The sequence below is a fragment of the Idiotropiscis lumnitzeri genome, chromosome 3, assembly GCF_059441095.1.
Source record: "Idiotropiscis lumnitzeri isolate Australia: NSW breed Sydney's pygmy pipehorse chromosome 3, RoL_Ilum_1.0, whole genome shotgun sequence".
In the NCBI taxonomy this organism is placed as follows: Eukaryota; Metazoa; Chordata; class Actinopteri; order Syngnathiformes; family Syngnathidae; genus Idiotropiscis; species Idiotropiscis lumnitzeri.
Genome location: NC_142393.1, coordinates 25,054,281 through 25,078,697, shown reverse-complemented (window position 1 = coordinate 25,078,697; position 24,417 = coordinate 25,054,281). Strand labels below are relative to the sequence as shown.

Below are 24,417 nucleotides of genomic sequence, written 5' to 3'. Positions count from 1 at the left end.
GCACTCTTATGTCCGTCCCCTGAAAGGGAGAGATAGACCTAAAAAAAAAAATCATCAAAACAAAGAGTACTGAAGTTAAAGTAAAAAAATGAAAAAAGATACAAACCTGGACAAGAACCCTGTGGCTGGGGAAAGGCAGTCAAGAAATCCAAAATTTTGCACAGAACACTTTCACAGGTTGGAGTGGACAAGCGTAGTAATGTGCCTTTGAATTTTGGTGGCAATCGGTCGCCATTTAAAACAGAACTGATAAATCAAGCAATAAGACACTGCTTGCCTCCCTGCTGTAACAGCTGAGACAGAATGTTAATATTATTTTATTAATTTTGTTTTGTAAAGCTCTTTGTTACAGCTGCAGCGGTTGTGAAAGTGCTACAGAAATAAAAATGCATTGTACTGTACTGATGTCATTTTTACATGCATAACTATTGTATATGTGCCTATATTCAGCTAGATCAAGGATTACTTTAAAATCTGACATCAAAGTCGCATGCAAAGCCAAATCCAAAATTGATCTTCATGAAAGAGTGTGGCTTGAAATTTGAAAATAAGTTAATTATGCAATCACCTTTCCAAATATAGCCTACAGGATGCTCATACTTGTTGCCCTTCATTCATTCTTTTTTCTTCATTGAAATTAGGAATATTTGTTCATTTTAGCATTTGTGTGTGACATTTTTTTTCCCAAAGCTTGGCAGAGTAAAGAGCACATCCTGCCATCATGTGTTACATGCGTTGGAGGAAATCCAGGTTCCAAACAACACGTAGAGTTTCAAATTAGAGTTGAATGGATGCACTAGTTGGAAAGATTTAAGGCTTCCAAGACATGTTATTGTTTCAATCTGAATTTATTTTCCGAACTAAGATTTGGGTTTCTATTTGCTGAACTATTGACATAGTTGTTGTGGAACAATGGATTTCTCCTTTTAATGAACAACGACTATCCCGCAATGAAATGTCACGGATGGCCTCATCCAAAAAGCTGATGTTGTGCCAACGTTCTAAAAGTCATCGACCTGTGTGTTGTCCAACTCTCTCCCGCACTGTAAGGCAATAGTCCAGTATTGTAAACAGAACAACTCAAGACAGAAATTTAGGTGCTGTATATTAATTACTGTTTAATACATTTTTGGACAACTTTTAAGTGTAAAAGTTGCTGATGTAGAAAAAGTGAATTCATTTTTTTCTTTGTCCAGTTCTCCATTTGTCAGTTGGAGAAGTCCAATTCTTTCAAGACGTAATGAAGCTCTCAGGCAAATTGGTCTCCACGAGACATTGCCTTGTGAGACTGTGGGTGCAAGCAATATTTTCATCGCTAGTGATATAGGCCCTGAACTTCTTGAGGATAAGTATGGATCACGCCTTTTTATTGTCAGTAATCAGTTTTGGACAGTTTGTCATGAGACTAGTTGTAGTTGATGTTGTGTTTGCTGAGTGTTCATCGCTCTGCCTTCCATGCGCACTTGATCATTTCCCCTCATTATGCAGCGCTAATAAGTTTTTATAAACTCAGGGGCTTTCATATGATCTAATCTGTATTTAATGTCAGGAACTGCTTGACTTTCATCGTGTGCACTTGATTAAAATGTTAAATGGTCATTGTGGGCCAACAAATGATCCTCTGCACTCCATGGGAGGATTCTAATTGGTGGTAATCCTGTTCAGCTAAACTCCCCGGATGGGAGGACAGAGTGGAAAAGGGTTTGTGTGGATGACATGTTTTATAAAAGCCCATCCAACAGACACACACGCACACCCACGCACACACACGCACACACGCAGACACGTCCACAAAGTGCACTACCCCTCGCTGTCCCTGGAGCGTGATGGATTATTGCGTCCGGCTGTCCATTGTGTAACTCGCGACTCATTCTTCCACCGCGCTTCTACAAGTGACCTTCATGTTGGGCAGGCCCGCGCATTCACGGGGGATTGTTCGGTTAGCAAGGAGGAATTATAGACAGATGCTCTCTTGACAGCCGTCTGGAAAGAAAAACAAACCAGCTGAGAATATATATATGTATATATATTATTTTTTTTTGCTTAGCAATTGTTAGTTGTTTCTCAAAAGGACACAAGCACAGGCATCTTATGACATGGAAAGCCAACAGGCAGCACCTTTAAATCTCACTTGGAAAATGGTTATTTTATTGAATATATGCCATACAGCTGTTTTTTTCATGCTTTCTTTTTTTGTATTATGTTTAATTGACTTTGATTTCATTTGGCATTTTCTGAAATGACTTAATAACCCAAAGGCATTTGCTATATAGTGTACCTGTGAGAAAATGTCTTCCACTGACCAGATGATGGATGATTCCCCTCCCAGTCTGATCAATTTTCAGCCAGTGCTCAAATACCCAGCCACAGCTGGTCTCTAGCCCGGATGAGAAAAATTGGTGGGTTTCATCACGTGTCAATTCACTCTCAAAACAAATAACGCAAGTGACTTGCTGTGACAACTCCTGATAGGACAACAACAACTCAATTTATCCTCATTTTACGCTGTTGGATTTATTTATTTTATAAGGACAGCGAAAGAAAAATTAATCATATCGGGAAAGTGTATCTGATGGTGGAACGCAAGCGCACCAAATTATATAATTCCTTTACCACGTGGAAGTCTGCTGGTGTCTATTATCTACAAACATTCTGACAAGGTGTATTGCAAACATTTTTGCATGCATGCCAGGCAAACATGTACACACCACCATTTGCTATCATTTATTACACGGAGGTTTGTTGTATTTCCTAGCCGAGTTGAATGCAGCATTCGTTGACAAGCCAGGAGGATTCATCCATTTTCTGAAGTCTGTGGTTTCAATTCTTCATTTCCCGTCACACCGACTACGCTCAATAAGGCTTTCTACAAAGACTAGAGTCAGCTGTTCATATTTTACACAATTTTTTTTTTTATTTTGGCAAGTAATTTTCTGAGCTCCAGTTTTTGAGGCTCATCTCATCGTAGATGTCATTGCTTGAATATCTATAACAGCTGATAGCCTCGTCTTCTTTAGACCTCAAACTATTTGAGTTTTTTTTTTTTTTTTTTTTTTTACAATTAATGAGCAATTCACTCATCTAGAAATGAAGCTCATGACCAACTAGTAATGTAGTATGAACTATATCCTTCTAATAAGGGAGCCTTTCATTTTTATTTCTGTTGTGGTTGGGCCAAGGCATTCCTGGGTTATTTTAAGCCTGTTGCCATTTTTCCCTGCAAAGTGTGACGTGATTATGTATTTAAGGGGCCTTTTAAAACCTGGACCTCACTTTGTGTTCCGCTCTCTTTCTGTCCATCAGGAAGAACATGAATAAGAGTGTCTTTATTGTCGCTATTGCCGGTACATAAGTGAAGGTGCGTTGTATTCAAGTGACATAATTTTGGCAACGGTCAGTTTCTTAGTTTGTTGGTTCTGACGTTTAATGTCCTGAACTCTTTACAAGTGGTTAACATTAACATAAACTGCCAGTGTTCAAGGTGGCTCGAGTCCCTGTGGAGTTACGATGCCTTCTTGAGCCAGCGAGAAGTGTCGAGTTCCACCAAGGAAGACAGGGAGCAGCCAGTAATCCTCAGGGATTTTGAGACGACCCATTGGAGTGCTTTCCTGTCTGCTGCCGTGCAGCTTGCGGCTGAAAAACCACACGCCAGAGACAAGTGGATTCTAATATTCCGAAGTCAGACAAAACTGAACAGTCCATTGGGGCGTTTGGTGTTGAATGTCAAGTTGAAATCCCCAAAGAGCAGCTCTGTGTAGCTCCCTTGCTCCTCCAGGTGTGTCAGTGCTTTGTGATGATGGCATCCGTGGATACTATCTTAAAACACTGTAGGCAAACGAGTAAGGGTCAAATCTGATGGAATGACAGAAGGTGGTTTGGTGGCAGACCAATTTGTATAAGCCATATTTTGTGTGTAAAAAAGGTGAGCAGTTGGTCCCTTTTTTTTAGCTGCTCAGCTTCCCCCCTCCCCCTCACACAAATCTGTCACTGATATGTGTTCTGGGGGAACGGTTCCCTGTCCAACCATGCCTTCCAGTTTTCAACTGGAAAGTGTGCTTTCACTTTTTCCTGGATTTCATTGACATTCGCAAGTCATGCAGCCAGCGCTATCGATCAATTACTCCTCTTTTGTGTTTCTAGGTTTACTCACAGTAAACATATGGTGTGTCAAATGTCTCAACGGGTAGAGTACTGTTTATATAATGTATAGGAAAAGTGCAAGTCCAGGCTCTTGAAATGGACTTGCGCTTGAACGGAAGAAGCTTTGCAGAAGTGTGACTGGATGATAGTCATTAAAGCCGAGGATGGGGATCTGCTTGGGGAGCGGGATGATGGAGGACTCAGTGACTGGTTCGAGAGCATGGTGAAGACGCCAGCCAGCTAAGATGCTGTCAGGGACGGCAGCTTTCCTCGGGTTGGCTTTGCACAACATGCTCCTCACCTGGCGCTTCTCCGCCGTCACTGCTTCGGGGTGGATTATGCTATGAAGCAGGCTCTGATTATTTAAGGAACAATGCAGGGCCTCCTGCTCACTAAAATCTAATCAGATGTCACTCAGCATGACCCTCGCGTCTGTCTGTCTGTCTTCACATGCACATGTGCGTCTGCAAAGCTCGTGCTGGGTGGCAGCTTGCCTGTGCGCGCTCTTCTACTTCTTCTGTCAAAGGGAGGGAGCAAAGTGGCAAGGATGGTTGCAGCAAAACGTCTGCTGTGTGCGTCTCCTGCCGACTGACCAAATACAGAAGCAAAGTGACAAGCGACTCCTAAATTCAAATCCACCTGCCATCCGGCTATAGAGCGCAACATGTCTTGAGCAATCCTAAAGGCCACATGACAGCAGCTTGTTGGGAGGATAACACAACCAGGAAAACATTTTCACGTTATTATTGTCAGATCGTGCTTTTTCACAACCAATGTTAAACTCGTCAACTGTCAAGTGAAGCATCCTCTGGTTCTAGGTTAAAAAAAAAAAAACGATTACGTGCTATAAGGTCTTTCAAACGTTTTTTAATTTTTTTTTGTTTTTATTTTAAATAGTTTTGGGGCTGATAAAAAGTATACTACAAGAATAAAGGTGCAATCCTTCAACGCTAAATTTGTAAATTTTTTCAAGGGAGTTATTAAGAGTCGTAATTAAGAAATCTAGCACGAGAGGGAGTGATCTTGGACTGTATATCGTTGTAATGACATGCTGTACAACAACTTGAGTGTGATATTGCTTTGATTTAACAGTTCTACAAGCACCATTTATTTAACATAACAGGCAGCAGCAACTTGCAATTTATACAATTAGTTATTAGGCTCTACTAACCTAACACAAACAGCAGCAAAAAGTGTTGCTCCCCAAAGTTAGCTGATAGTTCAACATCCTGCTTGCTTGTTTTCCCATTTTACTTTCACGGAGCGAGTATGACAATCAGTCCTCTTCACGTCAAGTTGTCTTTCGCTCTTGGATCATTCGGGTGCTCCATGAGGGGCAAAATTTACACAAAGTAGTTTTTAAATGTAAAATAACGCCAGATGATATGGCGAGTTTGCGCCCGTTTTCCGCATTAGCATTTTGGCTGAATGTTTGTTTCTGCACTTAATGTGTCGTTAATTTGCAGTCTGTGCTTCTCTCCTCCCCTTCATTCTTATCTGGTGACCCTTCACTCTCTAAATCAACTTTTTTACAACATGTTAGATAACCACTGACTGCTGATGTAGGGCAAACTTACGGGTTTAGATCACCTGTGAGGTGGAGTGTTATATAAAGTTAAAAGTTCCTGCGCTTCCACGTTGGCCTTTCTTTCCCTCATAATCAACATGTCAAGCCGAGATTGACCGCCTGATCGTTATCTTCGATTCAAAAGCTGTGCTGACCTCAAATCCAATGTGATGCAACGTACAGCGGAAAGTCATTTCTGTGTTTTACAAAGCTGAATTTCACAGACCAGCTAGGCAAGACCCTCTTGTTGAAAACGAACTTCACAGTTATATGTTGTTGGCAGTAAACACCTGGATTCTGTGATGGGGGATGCATTGAGTTCAACTCTATTCTCCTATTTTTTTTTTCTATTGCCCTATTCCTCCATCAGATATCTAATTTGTTTTCCTTGTAGCCTGTTTAAGAACACAAGCTGAGACGTCTTTACTGCTGCTCAGCACAGCATGCAAGTATACTTGCGAGATTTAAAACAAAACTCAAAAGAACATCAAATAATCCCACGTTGACCTTGTGTCTGTTGTAGAGGAGGCACATTGGCTGTGATTTCCCCGCAGTGATGATGAGGGTGGCAGTGGACTTGTTGCCAAGGAAATATTGTTAGAGATGAGTGGGCTGATATTGTAGGCCACCTGGAAGAATAAACATGTAGAAGAATAACAAACACCTACTTTCGCTGTCCTTTTAATGGAAACACTGATTTCATTATCTCTTCTCACTACAATTACCTCATGTTTAATGTTTCATTCTATTTTTAAACTCGTACAACATTTTTTTCATGCCACACCTAGTAAACAAAAGCATTTCAGACCGTTGCGGTTGCGGTAATCATTATAGTCCAGTGTAGTGAATCCAGAAATTAGATTCCAAATCCATTTTACATGATACATTCGACACATACTGAAACCATGCAAAGACTGAAAAGTACGTTGTACTCGGTTGTGGAGCTAAAGGTCCCTATTGTTGTGCCCGACGCACAGTGGGTGAAATTGCGAAAGTTCATTTATACCGCAATTGCAAGATTAGCCCTTGCGGATGATGTAGTCGTCCCGCATGTGGCGTGGGCAATTGGAGACCGCCTTGCACCCCTGTGTGTCCATGTGTTAAAGTGGATATAATTCAGTGGCGCAAACATATGTAGGAATAAGAAAAATGCCAGATCAAGTAGTGTTAATTTTTACAGGTCATTGGAGTGGTATTTGACTAACAGTTAAGAGGAGCGTGGTTTCAGCTGTGCCCCGATCACCACCATCATCATCGAGCGTTACGCCACAGGCAATTATCTTTTCCTTTGTTCGCATGCTTCAGGGCTTAGCGCTGATGCATTTAGGCGGTCTGAGAAAAGGTCAATTCTTGGGTGTCTATTTGTGTACTGTTTGATTATATCAGTGAGAAACAGCAGGTGTTGTGATTTGAGCATGACACAATTTACTGTGAGATAATTCAGTGACATAGGGAAATCACTTGCAATGAAGGAAAATGTCGGTTGTTGAAAAACTGCTACCAAACGGGGAGGGAAAAGTATAAAGCTAAAGAACTAGAACAAATCATCAATCAGAAAGTATCAAACGGACAGATCCATGAACATAAAGTGCTACAAACGACGAAATGCACAGCCCACCTCTGGTAAAATCTGTCCCTGATTTTATCACATGATTCCATCTTCCCTCCATCCATCGACTGCTTATCTGGGGTCGGGTCGTGGAGGTAACCGCTTCAGCAGGGAAGCCCAGACTTCCATTTTCACAGCCACTTCTCTTCGGGTGGGACCCCAAGGCGTTCCCAGGCCAGCCGGGAGACATAGTCTCTACTGCGTGTCCTGGGTCATTCTTTCGGTCATGACCCGCAGCTTGGTCCTTGGACCAACAATAGAGGCAGAAATTCCATCTTGCAAGTGTAAAATGTGACTTTGTCACTGGGTGGTCACGCATGCAGCCTTCGGTGATTGAATTGCTTGCATCTATGATTTGACGGGATTGGGTTTTCTAGTGGCTTGACAGAGTAGTGAAAGAGAAAGTGAGGCAGCTTGCTGAGAGGACAGCCGCAGCAATCCTCAGGGGATGAAGGGTGTTGAGAAGGTGAGGGGAGTGACCGCAGCCCAATTTGAGTAGGCTAATGTGGCGTGGAATTTGCGCCAGAGGCACCAGCTGGAGGGGATTTACTGAGGGAGGATGCTCTTAATTCCTGCCCTAGTATCTCCCCTGACCACAACAAATTCAACAAGCGCTTTCTGTTGCTCTTTCTGATCCTTATTTTTCCATCATGTCCGAGTTCACAGGGGCCTCATTTCAAATGCATGCAACATTGATTTGATCGACCCGTTTGCAATGATCCGTGTTTGAATGCCACTCTGTGCTAATCAGCATTTAACCAGGACATATCCAAATCAGTCTGCTTTCATCAGATGACTGGCATTGTAAACGTTTGCTGAGAGCATTACAAAGCTAAAATCACTCAGGGAATGTTTGTGGATAAAGCATTATTATCCAAAACAGCGCTTTGCCGTCACTCGCTTAATCCTGAATACAAACCCCGAAACAGACGGTAGCTAATGTGACTATTGGACTTTGTCTAATGTTATAATACTGTTTGCTTCAAAGCTTTGGCGAGTGAGCAGATTATTGCGTCGGTTTCACTGGTGCACGTAATGTTGTAATCCCCCGTTAGCACTTTTCAAGTTTTCTCACATACACAAATAACATGTGGCATTTTGCAAAGAAACACACATTGTGGTCTGTGCCTATTACATAGTTGAGTGGTGGTGTTTCCCAACCTTTTTTTTCTTGTGTACCCCAGAACCTTTTGTCCTACTTGTTTTGGATGACTTTCAAAAAGTAGAACATTATGCAATTTATTCTTAAATCAAGGTCACTTTATTCCATCTCCTTCATTTGAACATTTAATTTGGAGGCATTGTCTTCTTCACCTTCTTTTTCTTCTATCAAAAAAATGTATGTTCCGTTGAAATTGAACAAGTAATATATATATTTGAAAAAAAAATAAAATAAAACTCCTAACATTTACTTCAAACATTGAAGCTCATTTCAACCTGTCCCCTTGAAACGGGCATTTAAACTTTAAATATCAGGAACAAAACCCTGAACAAGAACAATAGTTCAGCTACACACTCACACCCACACGTATATAAAGTTAGTTCTAAACAGACTTAATTCGATTTGAAGAGTGTTGCTGCTGCTGCTGTTGTTGTACATTTAAATATTTCATAGCTCCTTGAAGAAAGGAGAAAATAGCATGCAATCTATATGTTGTCAGCTCGCTTTAATTTGTTTATGCCTTATACAGTAATAACTCCAATGCTTCACGTCAATATTTTGTTTAATATAATATTTGGCCTTTCCCAATTCCAGGAGATATATTTTATATATATATATTTGACAGAAAATTTGTGGTTGGTATCAATTTTAGCATTTGACAGCAAATGCTGCTCACAGAAGAAATGACCATTGTCAGAGCAGATATTGTACATCCTGTTTTGTCTCATCGGCTGGACTGCTTTTTAATGTGAGAGCTCGTAACGGGCAGTCAACATTGTGATGGTTGGTGAGACTGGGACGAACTGGCTGCAGTGATTTTCTCACATAACATTTAAATCAAACACCACCATCTCTATCTCTTTGTTCTTATATTGTTTTTTTTTCCCTTCTTTGTGCGTGTCCTGATAAGTTTGCTTCATAGTATCTTAGTTTGATGTGCTATTGACATATTTTCAACCAGCCTGCCAATAGAGGCCTCTCCTACGCTGCATGTGTCATTGCAATGACTTTTTAGAGTAGTGTCCTTGATATAGACTATTATCAGCCGTCTGTCGGCGATGAGGTCCAGCTGCCAGTGCTGCTTGACATACAACGAGCGGGAGAGGTAAAGGCAGGGATAAGGTATGGAGGGCAAGGAAAAAGAGCGTAGCGCGATCTGATCGCAAATTCTTGAATGTCGGGAAACACTGTAGGTGGCTGTGACATGAACAACTGTGCAGCAATTTATTTTTTCTTCCCACTCTTCCCACTCTGGCCATCGTGGGCAGTCCAATGTCCAGGCTCCACCTGATACTGGGGCACATCTCATGAAGACTAGCGCACGTGGCCCAGTAAAAGGGGTCTGGCGACGTTCCTGCTGCTAGGTATGACTGTGTGTCATTGTAGCGAATGACCAAATCATAGCATTTGTGGACAAAAGCTAGTGGGAGAAACAACGATAAGGGGAGGATTTGCACCCAAATAACTTTAAATTTACTACTTCAGAAGTGCGTACCACACTAGTAGTGGCCCTTCGTATTCACCAATAAGTTGCTCTCACTTCCCCTCCAAATATGAATGCTCTGAGTAGGCCAACAACAAATTAGCTCTTTTATTTACATTCATTTCAAAGTGGAAAGATGATTCGCGTGTTTTGAGCTAAGAGCATGAAACGTTTATGTCAAAGCACCACTGTATTATTGTCTGTAACATCTGAAAAATATTTTGCATTCCCCCAGTTTGAGAAGCGTATCAGTCATTTTTGTCACCAGTCACAGCGTAGTTCGGAGGGCCTTATATTACATGAACAACAAAAGCTTGGCATATCTCAATATTTGTAAAAGTGAAGTCAATTTTGTTATTTTAAGTAGAAACAGAAAGTCGAAACCCATAATTTGCTTTCACGGGCCACATAAACTTATCTGGGTCTCGAGTTTGACACCTGTGCTTTAGAGCAAAGAAATCCTTGTGTACACACTTCCTCCTATGAACATATTGAACAGGTCACAGCATTAGGAAACAATCATGTGGGCATTTTGCCCCCCACCATCACTTGGCTGATGCAGTTGCTACGGCAATTGCCCGAGCTGACTGGTGGCAGCAAGCCCCGTCAGTCTAATGAGCCCTGCTCGTTTTTCTCACTGTGAGTGGCAGAGTTCCGTTGATACTTGAAAGCACAGTCGGGAGGGTCTCCAGCCTTTCAAGGGGTGTTGAGACTTGTGCTGGCTGCTCGTGCAGACCACATGATCATGAGAGCAGACAGAGGGCGGAAGTGACAAGTGAGTGCATATGTGCATGTGAGAGACAGAGTGGGAGGACGCAGAGAAACGGAGAGGGAGGGATGGGCAGGAGATGCTTCACTCCACCGTCAGCGCGCAACAGTGCGACGAGCTGAGTGAATCCGGCAGGTGGACGTCGGAAGTGAGCTGGATGCAACGCGGCCGTGACGCCTACAGGGGGACGAGAGAAGTGCGAGCGTGAGGGGACGAGCGCGCCAGTCAAGAGCTTAACTGCAGTGAGGGAGACGTAGACTGTGAGTCATCCGCTCACTGTGCACACTTCCCAGGGTGCTTTCCACGCCGCCAGTAAGTTTGGCTGCTCTACTTGACTCTCACACGCACGCAGATGACGTCAGCGCATCCAGACGCCATGCTGGGACTTCCTAGCGCGGCCGCTTACCAGCTGGGCTGTGTTATGTAATTTGTTGTGTTGTCGAGATGAAGCTGTGGCTTAGTGCTGCTGAGCTGCAGGAGGTTGGTCAGTACGTGCTAACTACACAGGTGTGCATGTCTGTGTGTGTGTGTGTGTGTGTGTAGTGCAGTGTGGGATCTGTGTGCTGCGCGTCAAGGGACATTTCATCCTTCACTTTTGATCTGATGAGTGTATTTACGAACTCACAGAAGCAGACACAGTGTTCTGTAAGTATCGTCTTTCCTCAATTGTGATTGTTGTTCTTGACACAATGTGCGTGCTTCATTCCTGAACAGTATGTTCAGTAATGTGGGGGTTCTGGTGTACACTTCACTGAGTGCTTTTTCTAATACGGTGGTGCCTTGGGATAATTTAATTTGTTCCATGACTCGAATAATGTAATACTTTAGATTTTCTTTTTTATGTAACCTTTAACCAGGAAAATGCTTATTGAGATATATGGTCTCTCTTATTAGATAAAGGCTAACAGTTTTCAGAAAGTGTCGTCCGGGAGTGTGACATCCATCCATTTTATTATCTACTGCTTATTCTGGATTGGTTCGCGGGGAAACACAGACTTCCCTCTCCCCAGACACTTCTTCCAACTCATCCTAAGGGATGCCCAGGCGTTCCCAGGCCCACCGTGAGACATAGCCTCTCTAGCCTGTGCTGGGTTGTCCTCTGGGCTTCGTGCCGGTTTGCATGCCCTGAACACCTCACCAGGGCGGCATCCAAGAGGGATCCTAATCAGACGCCCGAGCCACCTTATCTGGCTCCTTTCAATGTGGAGGAGCAGCGGCTCGACTCTGAGCTCCTCTCGGATGACTCATTTCGACCGCTTGTATCAGCATCTTATTCTTTCGGTCACGACCCGCAGCTGGTGACCGCAGGTGTGGGTTGGAACGTAGACCCACCAAGCCATCTGATTAAAAAACATTGAGGAACCTCAATGGTATTAAGTTCTTTGATTCTGAGCAGTACAACAAGGTCTGACATTTTATTTCAGCTTGCAGGTAGTTCCATGCAGAGGGAAAAGCAGAAAGAAATGCATTTTTACCCAACTCTCAGGGATAGTATATTCCAGTGCATGCTATATGCAGTGGTAATCAAATACATTCAAAATAAAAAATACCAATTTAAAAAATAAGACAATTTAAAAAAAAATTGAATAATAAATGAATAAAATCATCCTCTCAAAGCGAGGACAAGTTTTAAGTGAGAATTTAAAAACTGGGAAATTAAATGGCCTATCAAAGGTGCAGAGGCAGCCAGCAATTGCAAAAAATCAGCAATTGAGAAAGAATGGTCCCTTGGAAATTTTCTCTCTGATTTTGGGACACAATATCTCCCACATGCCAAAAACATGCATGATAGGTTGATTGGACACTCTAAATAGTCCTGCGGTGTTATCATAAGTGTGAATAGGTGTTCGTGTGCGTGCATGTGTGCCGTGCGTTTGGCTGGCAACCATTTCAGGGTGTACCCCTCCGACTGCCTGAAGACAACCGTGCTAGGCTCCAACGTGAGGATGAGCGGCTCGCATAATGGATGGAAGAATGTTTCAGCATGCTGTCCATAGTGTTAGCACTGATTTGCTTCGAGGCACGTCCATTATGGCTCATTGACTATTTGACCATGCAAAAGAGCATTGTGGTGGTGGATGGAGTTTTGGTGCACTTGTGAATGCCTGTAGAACTGTTGCTCACATTAGTTTTATTAGCGGCTACTGGGATCAGCAGGAGCTGTAATTAAACTTCCCAGTGCGTGTGTGTGAGCTCAACAACGGAATGATTCAAGGTTCACGCTGATTGAGCGCATTGCGTGTTTGAGACGGACTCAATCAATGGAACAAATTGAAAGGCCGCTGTGCAAACTGTCCCGGTGTCAGTGTCAATGGAGCATCAGGTATCGATCGGTGGTTCAGCGGGGACACAGCCATCGTGGTAGATAGCGAATCAAGAGCCGAGGATTCATGACAATGTCATCGCTCACTTGTGATGTGAAAACGTGCGTGCGACCCTCCGACCTGAGCGATGTTATGCTACTTGAGGTGTTTGAAAAAATCACCTTCTGCTGTATGTCTTGTGCTCATTTTATTTTATTGTATTTTAAGATATTCACTTCAATACCTATGACCCAACAAACACCTTATCGGGCAGTTGCTTGTTGCTGACTACAATCTGTTGCTATATGAGAGCAATCTCCTTTTAGTATGCTGGCTGATTTTCTCTTGTGTCTGATTCCCGTTGCAGGAAACATGAAGGGAGTGAGCCCAGAATTTGTGGCGCACTAGAGCCTAAGCTGTTCCAGCCAAAGCTTGCACACGGCACAGTGACAACCCAGAAGGTAGGTGGCCATTACAAGTAAATAGATTACAAGACGTTTTTTTTTGTGAAGTTGGCTGTCATCTGGCTGTTTTTGGAATGTTTTTTTTTGCTTTGACTTACAAGTTAACATACAAGTGCTGTAAGGCGGTAGTGAACATAACTCACTTTCACGATTGAAGGATTTTGGCAATTAGTCACATAGATTTGGAAAATCAGCTTAGCTTAATGCTAACAAACGATACAAAAGATGCTAATAGATGGCATCTGTAGTTGCGGCGATGCAAAATAGAGCTCACAGTACTCACAGCAGCAAATTTATTTACTGAGTCACTTTATTTATTTTATTATTTATTTATATATTTTTTTGGGGGGGGTGAGGGAGGCTGTAATGGGTTAATAGCATTTTTGTTCATTTCACGAGGAAAAGAGGGTTTGAGTATACACAGAACATATTAATAGAGCCGCCACTGTATTTAAGTCACGAAACTTGGAAGTCAGTATATTGGTATTCTAAACTATTTGTAGCAGTTCTAGAGCAACAAGCTAATTAATGTTAGGTTTTACGTTTTGAATTAGGATGAGATAATGTATTGAAACATTTTTTAAGGAATCTAAATACGATTTTGGGTCATCAGTATGTTTATTATTTCAAGCATCATACTTCATATCAGATCCATTTCCTCATCGTTATGTTGCCAGACAGGACGTTTTATCACTAATAACCAGTGACTGGCGTGGGAGAACCGCCAGGGATATTTTAGGAACGCCAAGAGCGAAAGAGCTGAGCTCCGTGGTGTTTAATTTAAAAGAGGATACGATCTCATTCGCGTTGGATTGGTTTTGTAAGGTCCCTCCAACTTTGGAAAGGGGCTTATGCGACTCACTTGTTCTAAGGAGAGCTGTGGGAAGAGAGAGAGAGAGATTAGAAGAGAATTTGGATCCAGTTGTTTCACATTTCTGATGATGTTGATGGGCATGGTACCATCTGTTGTTAATCTGACTTTAGGGGAAAGATTTGGGGAACACTTGTGTTTCTACTGTCGGGTCGAAGGTATTTATCACATTTTTCTAAAGTGGTGACTTGGGAGTGTTAAGATTAATTAGTGTTCTACTAAATTGCGCAGCTCAGTGATGATGTAAAAAAAAAAAAGAAGAGAGAATCGAAGATGAAATTACATACAGTTGAGCTGCCTACATTATAAAACTGGTGAATAATGATTATTATTATAATTATTATTCTTGACACTTCTGCCCATTTTCTTAAATGCAGGTGACCTCAGCATTACGCCACTATCTGTCTGCAGTCATTGTGCACATTTTAATGGGGTGTTTCCCAATTCAAAATCCAAAACATGCACTCAGGTACAGGGGTCAAACTCAAGGCCAAGGAGGCCACATCCAGCCCGTCACATCATTTAATGAGGCCCAACAAAGCAAATTTGGTTTGTATTATATGCATTTATTCGGGATTTCGCAACTGATGCACAGCACCCCTCAAATTCAATTTATTTATTTCTGTATTTATTTTTAAAGTATATTTTATTGAAATAATTGAGAAAATTGCATTACAATACAGTACTTGGATGAAATGCCAGATCTGATCATCACAATTACAGTCCCTTCCATGCCCCCCTCACTCCCAGCTCAAAAGCAGTTGATCCACACATTCCTTCCCTCTGCTCCTGACTGTGCTCGGCACACAGAGCAATGCCTGCTTTCAAGTGAGATATATCTGTATTCAAGGCACATTACGCAAGATAGGTACACCGTTGACTCGAGGGGGTACAGAAAATCTTCAAGGTTGATTGATTGATTGAACATATAAATACATTACAAGATAATAAAATGGAAGAAAGAAAGGAGATAAATTGATTAGTAGATGTCATAGAGAAACTCGGTTTACATGTTCAAAGGGAGTAGGAAAAATACAATACAATCCAACTTTATTTGTATAGAGCACTTCATAACAGTTACAGCTGTAACAAAGCGCTTTACACAAAGTAAGAAGTACAATACTTATCTAGTCCTCCCCCGTAGCTCAGCCGGTTAAAAACGATCACCTGACAATCTGGCTCTCAATGTTGAGTTCTTTTATGAAGTGGATTTTATTCTGTCAGACTGCCACTGTTCTACAAACTTGTACTGTTCCAGCTCATGTCCTAAATGTTTTGGGAGTATTTTTTTTTCCAAATGGTTGTATGCATGGCTTCCCAGTGCATGTCTAGGTCTTCAAAATACATTTGTCCAAAAGTGAAGTTTGCGTACTTCTCAATGAGACCTCCCTGATAAAGTTGAGTACAAACAAGGCTGCTCTCCTCAGACAAGCTCAGGCAGCCCGTGAACTCAACCATTTGCTATTAAATTGTTACATTTTAAGATTTGACCTCACCGATACATACTGCACACATAAACATATCTGATGAAGACGCGGAAGGACAGTGTGATAATGGGTGCACTGATTGTAAACACTTTAATCATTGCCTACAGCAAACCAGGTCAATCTGCAATTAACCCCAGTGGGTCTCTTGGCTGCTGCTTTATTCAAGTGAAAATATTGCATCGAGGTCCTCATTCTGCTCACTTCCTGGTGATAAACTCATTAAAAGCATCGCGTGTTACGTTTCAAGACAAGATGATTGCCATCAGCTCCATGCGGATCAAAATGGGTATAAAACACGCAATTAGAGTGATGACAAAGATGACTCTTGCTGTCGTTCGGTTTGGAATGAGAGAGCTAAATGAAGCTTGCTGGAATCACATTGCACGACCAGCTCAACCTAAAATAGCTGCTCACATTTAATGAAGACATGCACAGCTGGGCAACAGGATAGGTGTCTTTCTCCAAAGTGCGTCATGCAGTACTCTTTTAGGCACAACCGCCCCCGCCCCTCCATGCCTCCAAAGCACACGATCATAATCAGGCTCTGGCAAAGACAAACTAATATTACGGAGACTAGATGCTCCCTTTCCAGCACTTATGAACCATACTATGATTACAACTTGGTGCATGCTGGACACTCTGCCCTTCCACCTGCTCAGGTGAAACCGCTCTTGACAAACACAGGATCATGACAATCAGTGACTTGTGGTGAGGTTTATGACTGGTGAGCCAATATTCCTCTCGAGTTGGATGGAAAAAAATATGCAGCCAAAATAGATTAGCCGATATTGTAATTTTCACCTTCATTGAAACATATTTTTCAAATAAGGTCAAAACGGAATTTTAATTTTGTTTGTTTTCAAAACTTTTAATTATGTCTCAATCAATTCCACACTGTTCAACAATATGATAGCCAGAAAAAAAATCTTTAATATCTGGTCAAATTTATTGTTGTTGGTTTGTTGTTGTTTTGCAAATCTTTTTTGTCCCCCCCCAAAAAAAATAATTAAATAATTTATCGTCCCTTTATATTTAGCCTAACACAGTTACCTTAATACAAGTGAATGGACGAGCTCACCGAGGACTCCCAGTTCAAGATGGCGGCCGGCTTAGTCTGCTGGTCCACAAAGAGCCACATTGCGCCAATAGAGCGCAGCACCTCCACATGCTGGAAGTTGCATCTGGGCTCTAGCGTGCACTTTTGAGTCACTTTTCTGGTCTTAAGAGTAACTAAACATGTCACACCCATCTTTAAACATATTAAACAAACTGTTGAGTGTCAACATATGCAGTACATGTGTGATAAAACACATTTATTGGCGACAGAAAGATAAACACAATGACTCGTTATCTGCATGTGCCAACCACGATAGTGGATCTTTTATTAAAAAATCAACTATTACGAGCATGCGTTGCACTCTGACGCACATATTTTCTATATTTAAAATAGCATTTTTGACATAAATCTGGTTAGAAAGTGCATGTTCCAATGTCTGTAAGTGCCAGAGATGAAAAAGTGTAGCCCCCTCATAGGGTTTTGTCTTTCAGCAATTGAGAAATACTGGAACTTGACATCACTTATTGCTACACCAGGAATGATGGCACTGAGAAATATAATTTCTCTCTTGCAGTGCAGAAGCATACGGGTGTGATTAAATTATTATTTGTTCTGTAAATAATTGAAATTGAGACGTTAGGTCCTAGTTGTGATATTTACATGACTGATTAGATAGACTCACCGATGTTTAAACAGGAACTGATGGCTTCAGACCTGAGCAGGTGATTGTTTCAAAGGTTGCAAGGAGATGAGCTCCACCTCTGGACTAGATGTAGGTGTGAGTGCTAACTTCAGTTTAGGGGTTGGCTCATCGTGCTAAAATTATTTCTGATGAGACACCACCAGCTCTACTTCTAACCACTTTGGGTGTGGATTTACAAAACTTTCTGCTGTGACGCATGGTCACGGATGCTGTGAGCCAGGAATGGTCACTGTCACATAGAAAATTTGATGACATTGCGGCATCTTTGAAGCATCTTAGTTTTTTTTGAAGGAGTATGTCTTCTGCAATGGTGACCCGGTCCCACTGGAACAAACCAAGACATGTAAGTCTTTTTATTTGCGAGCTTAACCACAGAGATGACGGCGGTTGGAATCTGACTGCAAATGCATTTGAATGGTAGCTGATCTGATCTCAGGTTGAAGATGTGTTTTTGAAATTTTTAAATCAGCTGTTTAGTTTTTTGAGGTTTTAGGGGAAATTAAATAAGTGGCACACACTTTAGGGACTTTGCTTCAGTCCGCAGATGCTGTAACTTTAATCACTGGTTAATATGGTTTAAGTCAGCTTTTGTTTACCTTCAGGGTTTGTGGCTATGGGCTATGACTATTGTTTGCACATGGTGGAGGACGTTAGGTGTGCTAACACTAAAAGCTAGCATACAATCGCTCTGTACACAAATGTTTTTACTAGCTGAATTGACCTGCCTTGACTCCACATTGACTGCAGAACTCGTATGGTTGGTCAGCAAATGCACGCAGATATCTGAACAGACAACACTGTTGCTTCTTGCTCGCATTTCAAATTAACATAAATCAGAGATGTTGGTAGATGTCTGTCTCACAAAGCGTTAACAAGAAATGCAAATGAACAGTGGATTCTCTGTGGTTTGTGGTCATCAGCATGCATTGTAGGTAGGGAGAATATATCATAGAAGGGCAATTCACCCTATTTTGCCGGTCCGTCTCGTGCCCTCCATCCGTGACCTGGGGACCCTTCCGTCCTCACTCTAGCATCCTTATTCATAAAAAGTTGGTTTATTCAGTCACAGTGATTGAATAAAGTTCATTCTGTCTCTTATTTAAAATACAACTCGTTAGTTCTTTTATCTCAGCCGGTTTTTTAGGTTGTCATTTAGCTGGCATGTTTGGACAGCAGTGTTTCGCTACATGATGGTGTATAACATGTCTTTATCAGCTAATGTTCAATGAAGGTGCGACTTGACAGGTGAGTCACGGCCTCTGCTGTTCATCCACCCCCTCCAGGATGTTGCTCCAGGCGGTAAGGCGCTTATATGCTCCCTGGTCTCTATTGATGGTCCTCAGGACCCGCTTCCTTGTCATAATGGCTTCTCTGATCCACCTACGAGGTACTAAATTAAAAACCCAACTGAAGACAAGAGAAATAAACTCAAGGCACGACTCAAACCCCAGGATACATAAATTTGGCACACACACCGACATCACTATTAAAAAGTAATGTGGACGACACTGTGGAAAAAGTCAAGACAGGATTCACACAACAACTCACGGACCACTTGAACACCTTAGACACCACTGTAAGCATTAAGTTCACACATGAAGAGGAAACACACAAATGCAAAGCCTTTCTCGATGTAAACATACAACACACGGACAATGGAGACATCAAAATAAAAGTACACAAAAAACACACACACACACACCGATCAGTACCTCCTGTGGACATCTGAACCGCCCATCATCCTGAAATTGTCAGAACCTTACATAAACCCACAACAATAATCACGGACGGAAAACAGAATACGTGCGGACAAACACATTCGACACACACTGAAAAAATGTAAGTATCCACAGAAGGCAATAACCAAAGGAGCTGGACTCGTCAAAAACAAAAAGAACACAGCACAGGGCGGAAAGAAAAAAAGAGGCAAACAATAGTAGCGCTGCCATATATAAGATGAGTCACAGAACGTATCCAAAGAGCAATGAAAAAAATACAACACAAACACACCCGCCAAATCACACGCAACATTCCATCAAATACTGGCTCATCCCAAGGACATGTTAGACTAAGAAAACCAATGCAACACCATATATGAAATACCATGCAATAAAACGCACAGCGGGGAGACAGGAAGGAGCTTTGCTCCTAAAAAGAGGGAACATAAAAATGAATGCGAGTAGACGGCAACTAGACAAACAAGAGCAATAAAAGAAAAGGCACAATAGGAACACCACAAGTCAGCCATCATCCATCACCATAAAAGGGAAAATCACTTCATGGACTGGGAAAACGCAAGCGTCATCTGCACGGAAGACAACAAACACCAGCACTGAATCAGGGCAGCCATCGAGATCAGATAGCGGGACTTGAGGACTATCAACAGGGACCAGGGAGCATAAATGCTCACTACCACCTGGAGTAACATCCTCGAGGGGGCGAACGAACAGCAGAGGGCGTGACTCACCTGTCAAATCATGCCTTCATTGAACATCAGCGGATAAAGACAAGTCACGCACCATCATGACATTTTCAAGAAGCTGAAAGACTTCTGCCAAAACTTGTCAGAAACATAACTTTAAAACACCCTGTTTGAGATTAAAAAAAAACTTTTTAAAGTTTAATACACTCACAGCCTTTTGATTTATTCTCACATGGAAAAAAAAATCTAGCCTCTTAATTTTAATTTGTTCGCACGGGGAAATGATTAAAACACAAATGATCACAATTACGGATACGAATCATTAATCACACTTATGTCTTTTTGACAGCTATCTTACTCCATATGGCACACCCTGAATTGGTTGCGAGCCAATCGCAGGACAGACATACACAAACAAGCATTCATACACACAGTAACACCCAAGGACAATTTGGAGCGTCCAATCAACCGACCATGTATGTTTTTGAAATGTGGGAGAAAACTCACACAGGCACAGCAGTATGAATTAAATGTTGTTTTGAATTGAATTGTTTTAATCACCTGCTGTTGACAGTTAACAACACAGTACATGTTTTGTTGTATAGCACACGTCAAAGAAAACTAATGTTGCAGTACCAGAGTTGATTTGAGCATAAGTGATCTTTGTAGGCGTGGCGCAATGCTGGAGTGCTGAGTGCTCTCCTTTGTCTCTGCTGAATGGAGTTCAATGATAATCCACGCTTAGAGAGTTGAACACCTTGGAAGACCATCAGTCAGAGAAGCAAATGAACAAGAGCACAACTCAAAATATTTCCTTTCCTCTCTCCAGACTGCGGAGTTATTTGAAATGATTGAAAAGATGCAGGTAAGGCGACACGCCAGTCGCTACATTTTGTTAACCGTCCAAGCAACTAACATGGCAGCAGCGCGCCTCCTCTCTAATCTGTCTTGAATTTTGCTTGTTCCCAAGATGGATGAAATTGCTTTATTAACATTGTTTGTCCCTGTAAAGTAAGCTTTTTAGCTCACCTCACAAACCCTCCTCTGGTCTCTGAAGGCTTCGAAGCGACATTTATTTTAATCAGACAATCCGGCTGGCTCACGACAAATGCAAATGAAGAGTTTTAAAATAGAGCTCATCATTTTCCACGCGTGTGCGTCATCAATTCGGAAATCACTTCATCATCGAATGATTAAATGAACTACTTGTGTGGTAATCGTTCATGTCTGGCATAAATGAATATATTAAATAAAGTGGTGTAAAAAAAAATGTAAACACAATTTAATGGAATGCGATTCTAAGAAAAGAAAGATATTAACAACCAGTTTCACTTTAGTAACAGACATTCTAAGACATGCGTGGGCAAACTACGGCCCGGGGGCCACATACGGCCCGTTAAACGTTTCAATCCAGCCCGCCAAACTTGAAAAAAATTAAATGAATAAACCTTGTTAATGTTTTATTTTCTAAATACTGTGGTTTGTCAAACACAGATATTTTGTTGTAATGCTTTTGTTCATTTTAATTTAAAATTAAATGGATTTTTTTTCTCAGATGAGGTGAGGTTACCAAAACACTCCATCCAGCTCCTTGTCCGGCCCCTGTGTCAAATTTTAGAACCCATTGTGGCCCGCCAATCAAAAAGTTTGCCCACCCCTGTTCTAAGAGATATGTACTATAGTTTTCCACTTCTCTCCTACTACGATTAGTTTTTGCATCACGACTTTATATTTTAACAATAGGACTGTTCTACATAAATATCAATAATTAAAATAATAGGAAAATTAAATATATTCTCCAATGAAAATATACAAGAGCTCCCTTTTTATTGGCATGTAGCATATAAATGTTGGTAGTAGAGAAAGAGGACTAACATTGAAGTCTCCTCCAACCAGCATGAGGGCAGTAGTGTGTTAAAATGCCGTCATTTGAATTTCGGATGTAAACTAACAACTGCAGTTCTCTTACAACTGATATTTTGCCTGTTGCCTAGTAACCGGTGTTGTGGGTAACGCGTGACAGTGGTCATTCTGATTGGCTGTTCGCAATCAAAATGCAAATCGTCTTCCTCAAAGCTGAAGACCTGCGGTGGCCAATGATGTCACACTTGGGCACATCCAATCGGACAAACTACAATACGCGGCATTAAATGAAAGTCTGATGCGCTCCTTCCATCCATCCATCCATCCATTTTCAATACGGCTTCTTCTCATTCGGGTTGCGGGGGTGCTGGAGCCTGTCCCAGCTATCTTCGGGCAGTAGGAGGGGGACACCCTGAATTGGTTGCCAGCCAATCGCAGGGCACACAGAGACGAACAACCATCCGCACTCACAGTCATACCTAGGGGCAATTTAGAGTGTCCAATCAACCTGCCATGCACGTTTTTGGAATGTGGGAGGAAACCGGAGTACCCGGAGGAAACCCGCGCAGGCACGGGGAGAACATGTAAACTCCACACAGGATGGCTGGAGCCCGACTTGAACCCACGACCAATACTGTTTCTCACTGGGAGGCCATCGTGCTGACCAGTCGGCCACTGTGCCGCCACGCTCGTTACATATTTTTGTTAATTCATGTAATTAATGTAGTACAGAGAATTACAACGCTCCAACTCACTAAACTTTGAATTACCATACATTTAATGAAAAAGAAAAAACTGTGGTCAGGTCAATTTTTACGTTATCAATACATAGAGTATTTTTGCTTTCATTTCACATGCCATTTCAATCTATCGATCTGCTTTGTTAGAATTATCAATTATGCGTCATCTTGCACTATTTTTTATGTGTAATTTAAATTGAGTATGTTGATAATTTACACAATGGAATAGTTATATTAAAAAAAAATCTTGATACAATTGTTCAACGTTAGTGAACTCCACCGTAGAGTTGAAACATTTAATATTATAATACACATTATATAGTTAAATAGCTTTGTTAAGAGTTAACTGTCAGCGACCGTATGGTAGAAAATTTAGCATTTTCCTTTTAAAGTGTCAAAATCAATACTAAATAAATAAATCCCCGATTTAAAATAAATAAATAAATCAAAGTAACTCCAATTTGGGTTATTCTATAAAGACAGTAATATTGTAAAGGAACTTATTCCTTTCACATGCAGGTACCATGTAATGTGTAATATATAACACTTTGGAAGTAACTTGCCCAACTTTGCTCGTAACACAAAGGCGAAATGGTTCAAATTCCCTGTCCTATTTAAGTGACTCTCTCACTTGGCATTACTTCATTTCACCACCAGCTCTCTCCCCTCTCCGTATCTCCTCCGGGATTCAGTCTTCACCAAATAGTGTGAAGATCCTAGCACTTGTAGAATTATAGACAAATGGCCAAAGTTCAATAGCCCCAGTATTTTCTGCTCACAAAAACACCATGACCAAAAAGCTGCAATAGTGCAAAAAGGAAAGCTTGGAACGTGTCAAATAAGGGAAAAAGTAACAGAGCTGTTGCAAACAGGCTGCCGGTGAAGGCTCACACCCCATCAAGCACTGATACTCGCCACCAAAGAATGTGATGTCCAAAAACGCTGAAACTAGTCTTAACCAGGATAGCACGATGCGCAATTCACAGAACGACAACAAATTGTGGATAAGTACAAATTAGGGAGGAAATTAGCGTAGCTGTTGTTGCAGGCTGTGAACACATGGGCAACTGCATCACAATTAGTCTGAAAGCGTTTTCTCATATAATTTGATACTTAGCCGTAGCAGTCACATGTGGCTATCTAAGAAGGCAAACGTTAAAATTGAACATCATGCATTACGTTTCTTCTAATGTCATTCCCAGTGTTACGGTTGTTGGCTGAATGGCCTTCCTCATTTGTCGACAGCATTCATGCCTTTTCTCTTTGCCACTTCCAACAGATGCTTGAAGTGTGGATGCGTCACTTATCTCTGCATCTTTTTAAACCCCCCACGCCCCCGGCCTCGCTCATCGCACTTGCTCTACGTGCTAACAGACACTTTAACGTCCTGTACTGCTCTGTCTGTATGCTTCCATCTGTCCCTCCCTGACTGTTTTTCTCATTTTTTTGCTTTGTTACCCGCTGTGTCACTTTTGACACTTTGGCACTTTAGAATTGAGCTTGATGAATGACTTAGCGCCCATCTGTTTCTTTTCTTCTTCATCTCGCAGGGGAACAGGATGGATGAGCAGAGATGCACCTTTCCACCTCCACTCAAGGTACGAATCTTCATGAAAAACGGCGGGATATTCATCAAACCATAGAAAGTAGCTAATCTTTACGTAGTAATACAGCCATAGTGCATTAATTCTTGAAATCATTTTTCATTCAGTTGTTCCAATTCATCATCCTCTATTCTTATGTGACCCCAGTGTAAACATCATTAAAACTGCGAGCT

General features: G+C 41.6%; 1 protein-coding gene across 15 annotated transcripts in view; it reads left to right on the top strand.

Annotated features, from left to right (window-relative positions):
- Positions 1-24,417, top strand: part of LOC148340597 (rap1 GTPase-activating protein 1-like) — a 64,633-nt gene that overhangs the window by 19,943 nt on the left and 20,273 nt on the right. For 7 of the 15 annotated variants that reach the window (XM_088289777.1, XM_088289767.1, XM_088289764.1 and 4 more), the window contains 3 exons: positions 13,401-13,494; positions 20,867-20,902; positions 24,191-24,238. In XM_088289777.1, coding sequence (XP_088145903.1) covers positions 20,885-20,902; positions 24,191-24,238 — 66 coding nt within the window. In that variant the 5' untranslated portion in view covers positions 13,401-13,494; positions 20,867-20,884. Of the gene's footprint in view, positions 1-10,796; positions 11,043-11,079; positions 11,376-13,400; positions 13,495-20,866; positions 20,903-24,190; positions 24,239-24,417 lie in introns of those variants that run through there. The other 8 variants (XM_088289778.1, XM_088289768.1, XM_088289766.1 and 5 more) reach the window with 5 other exon arrangements.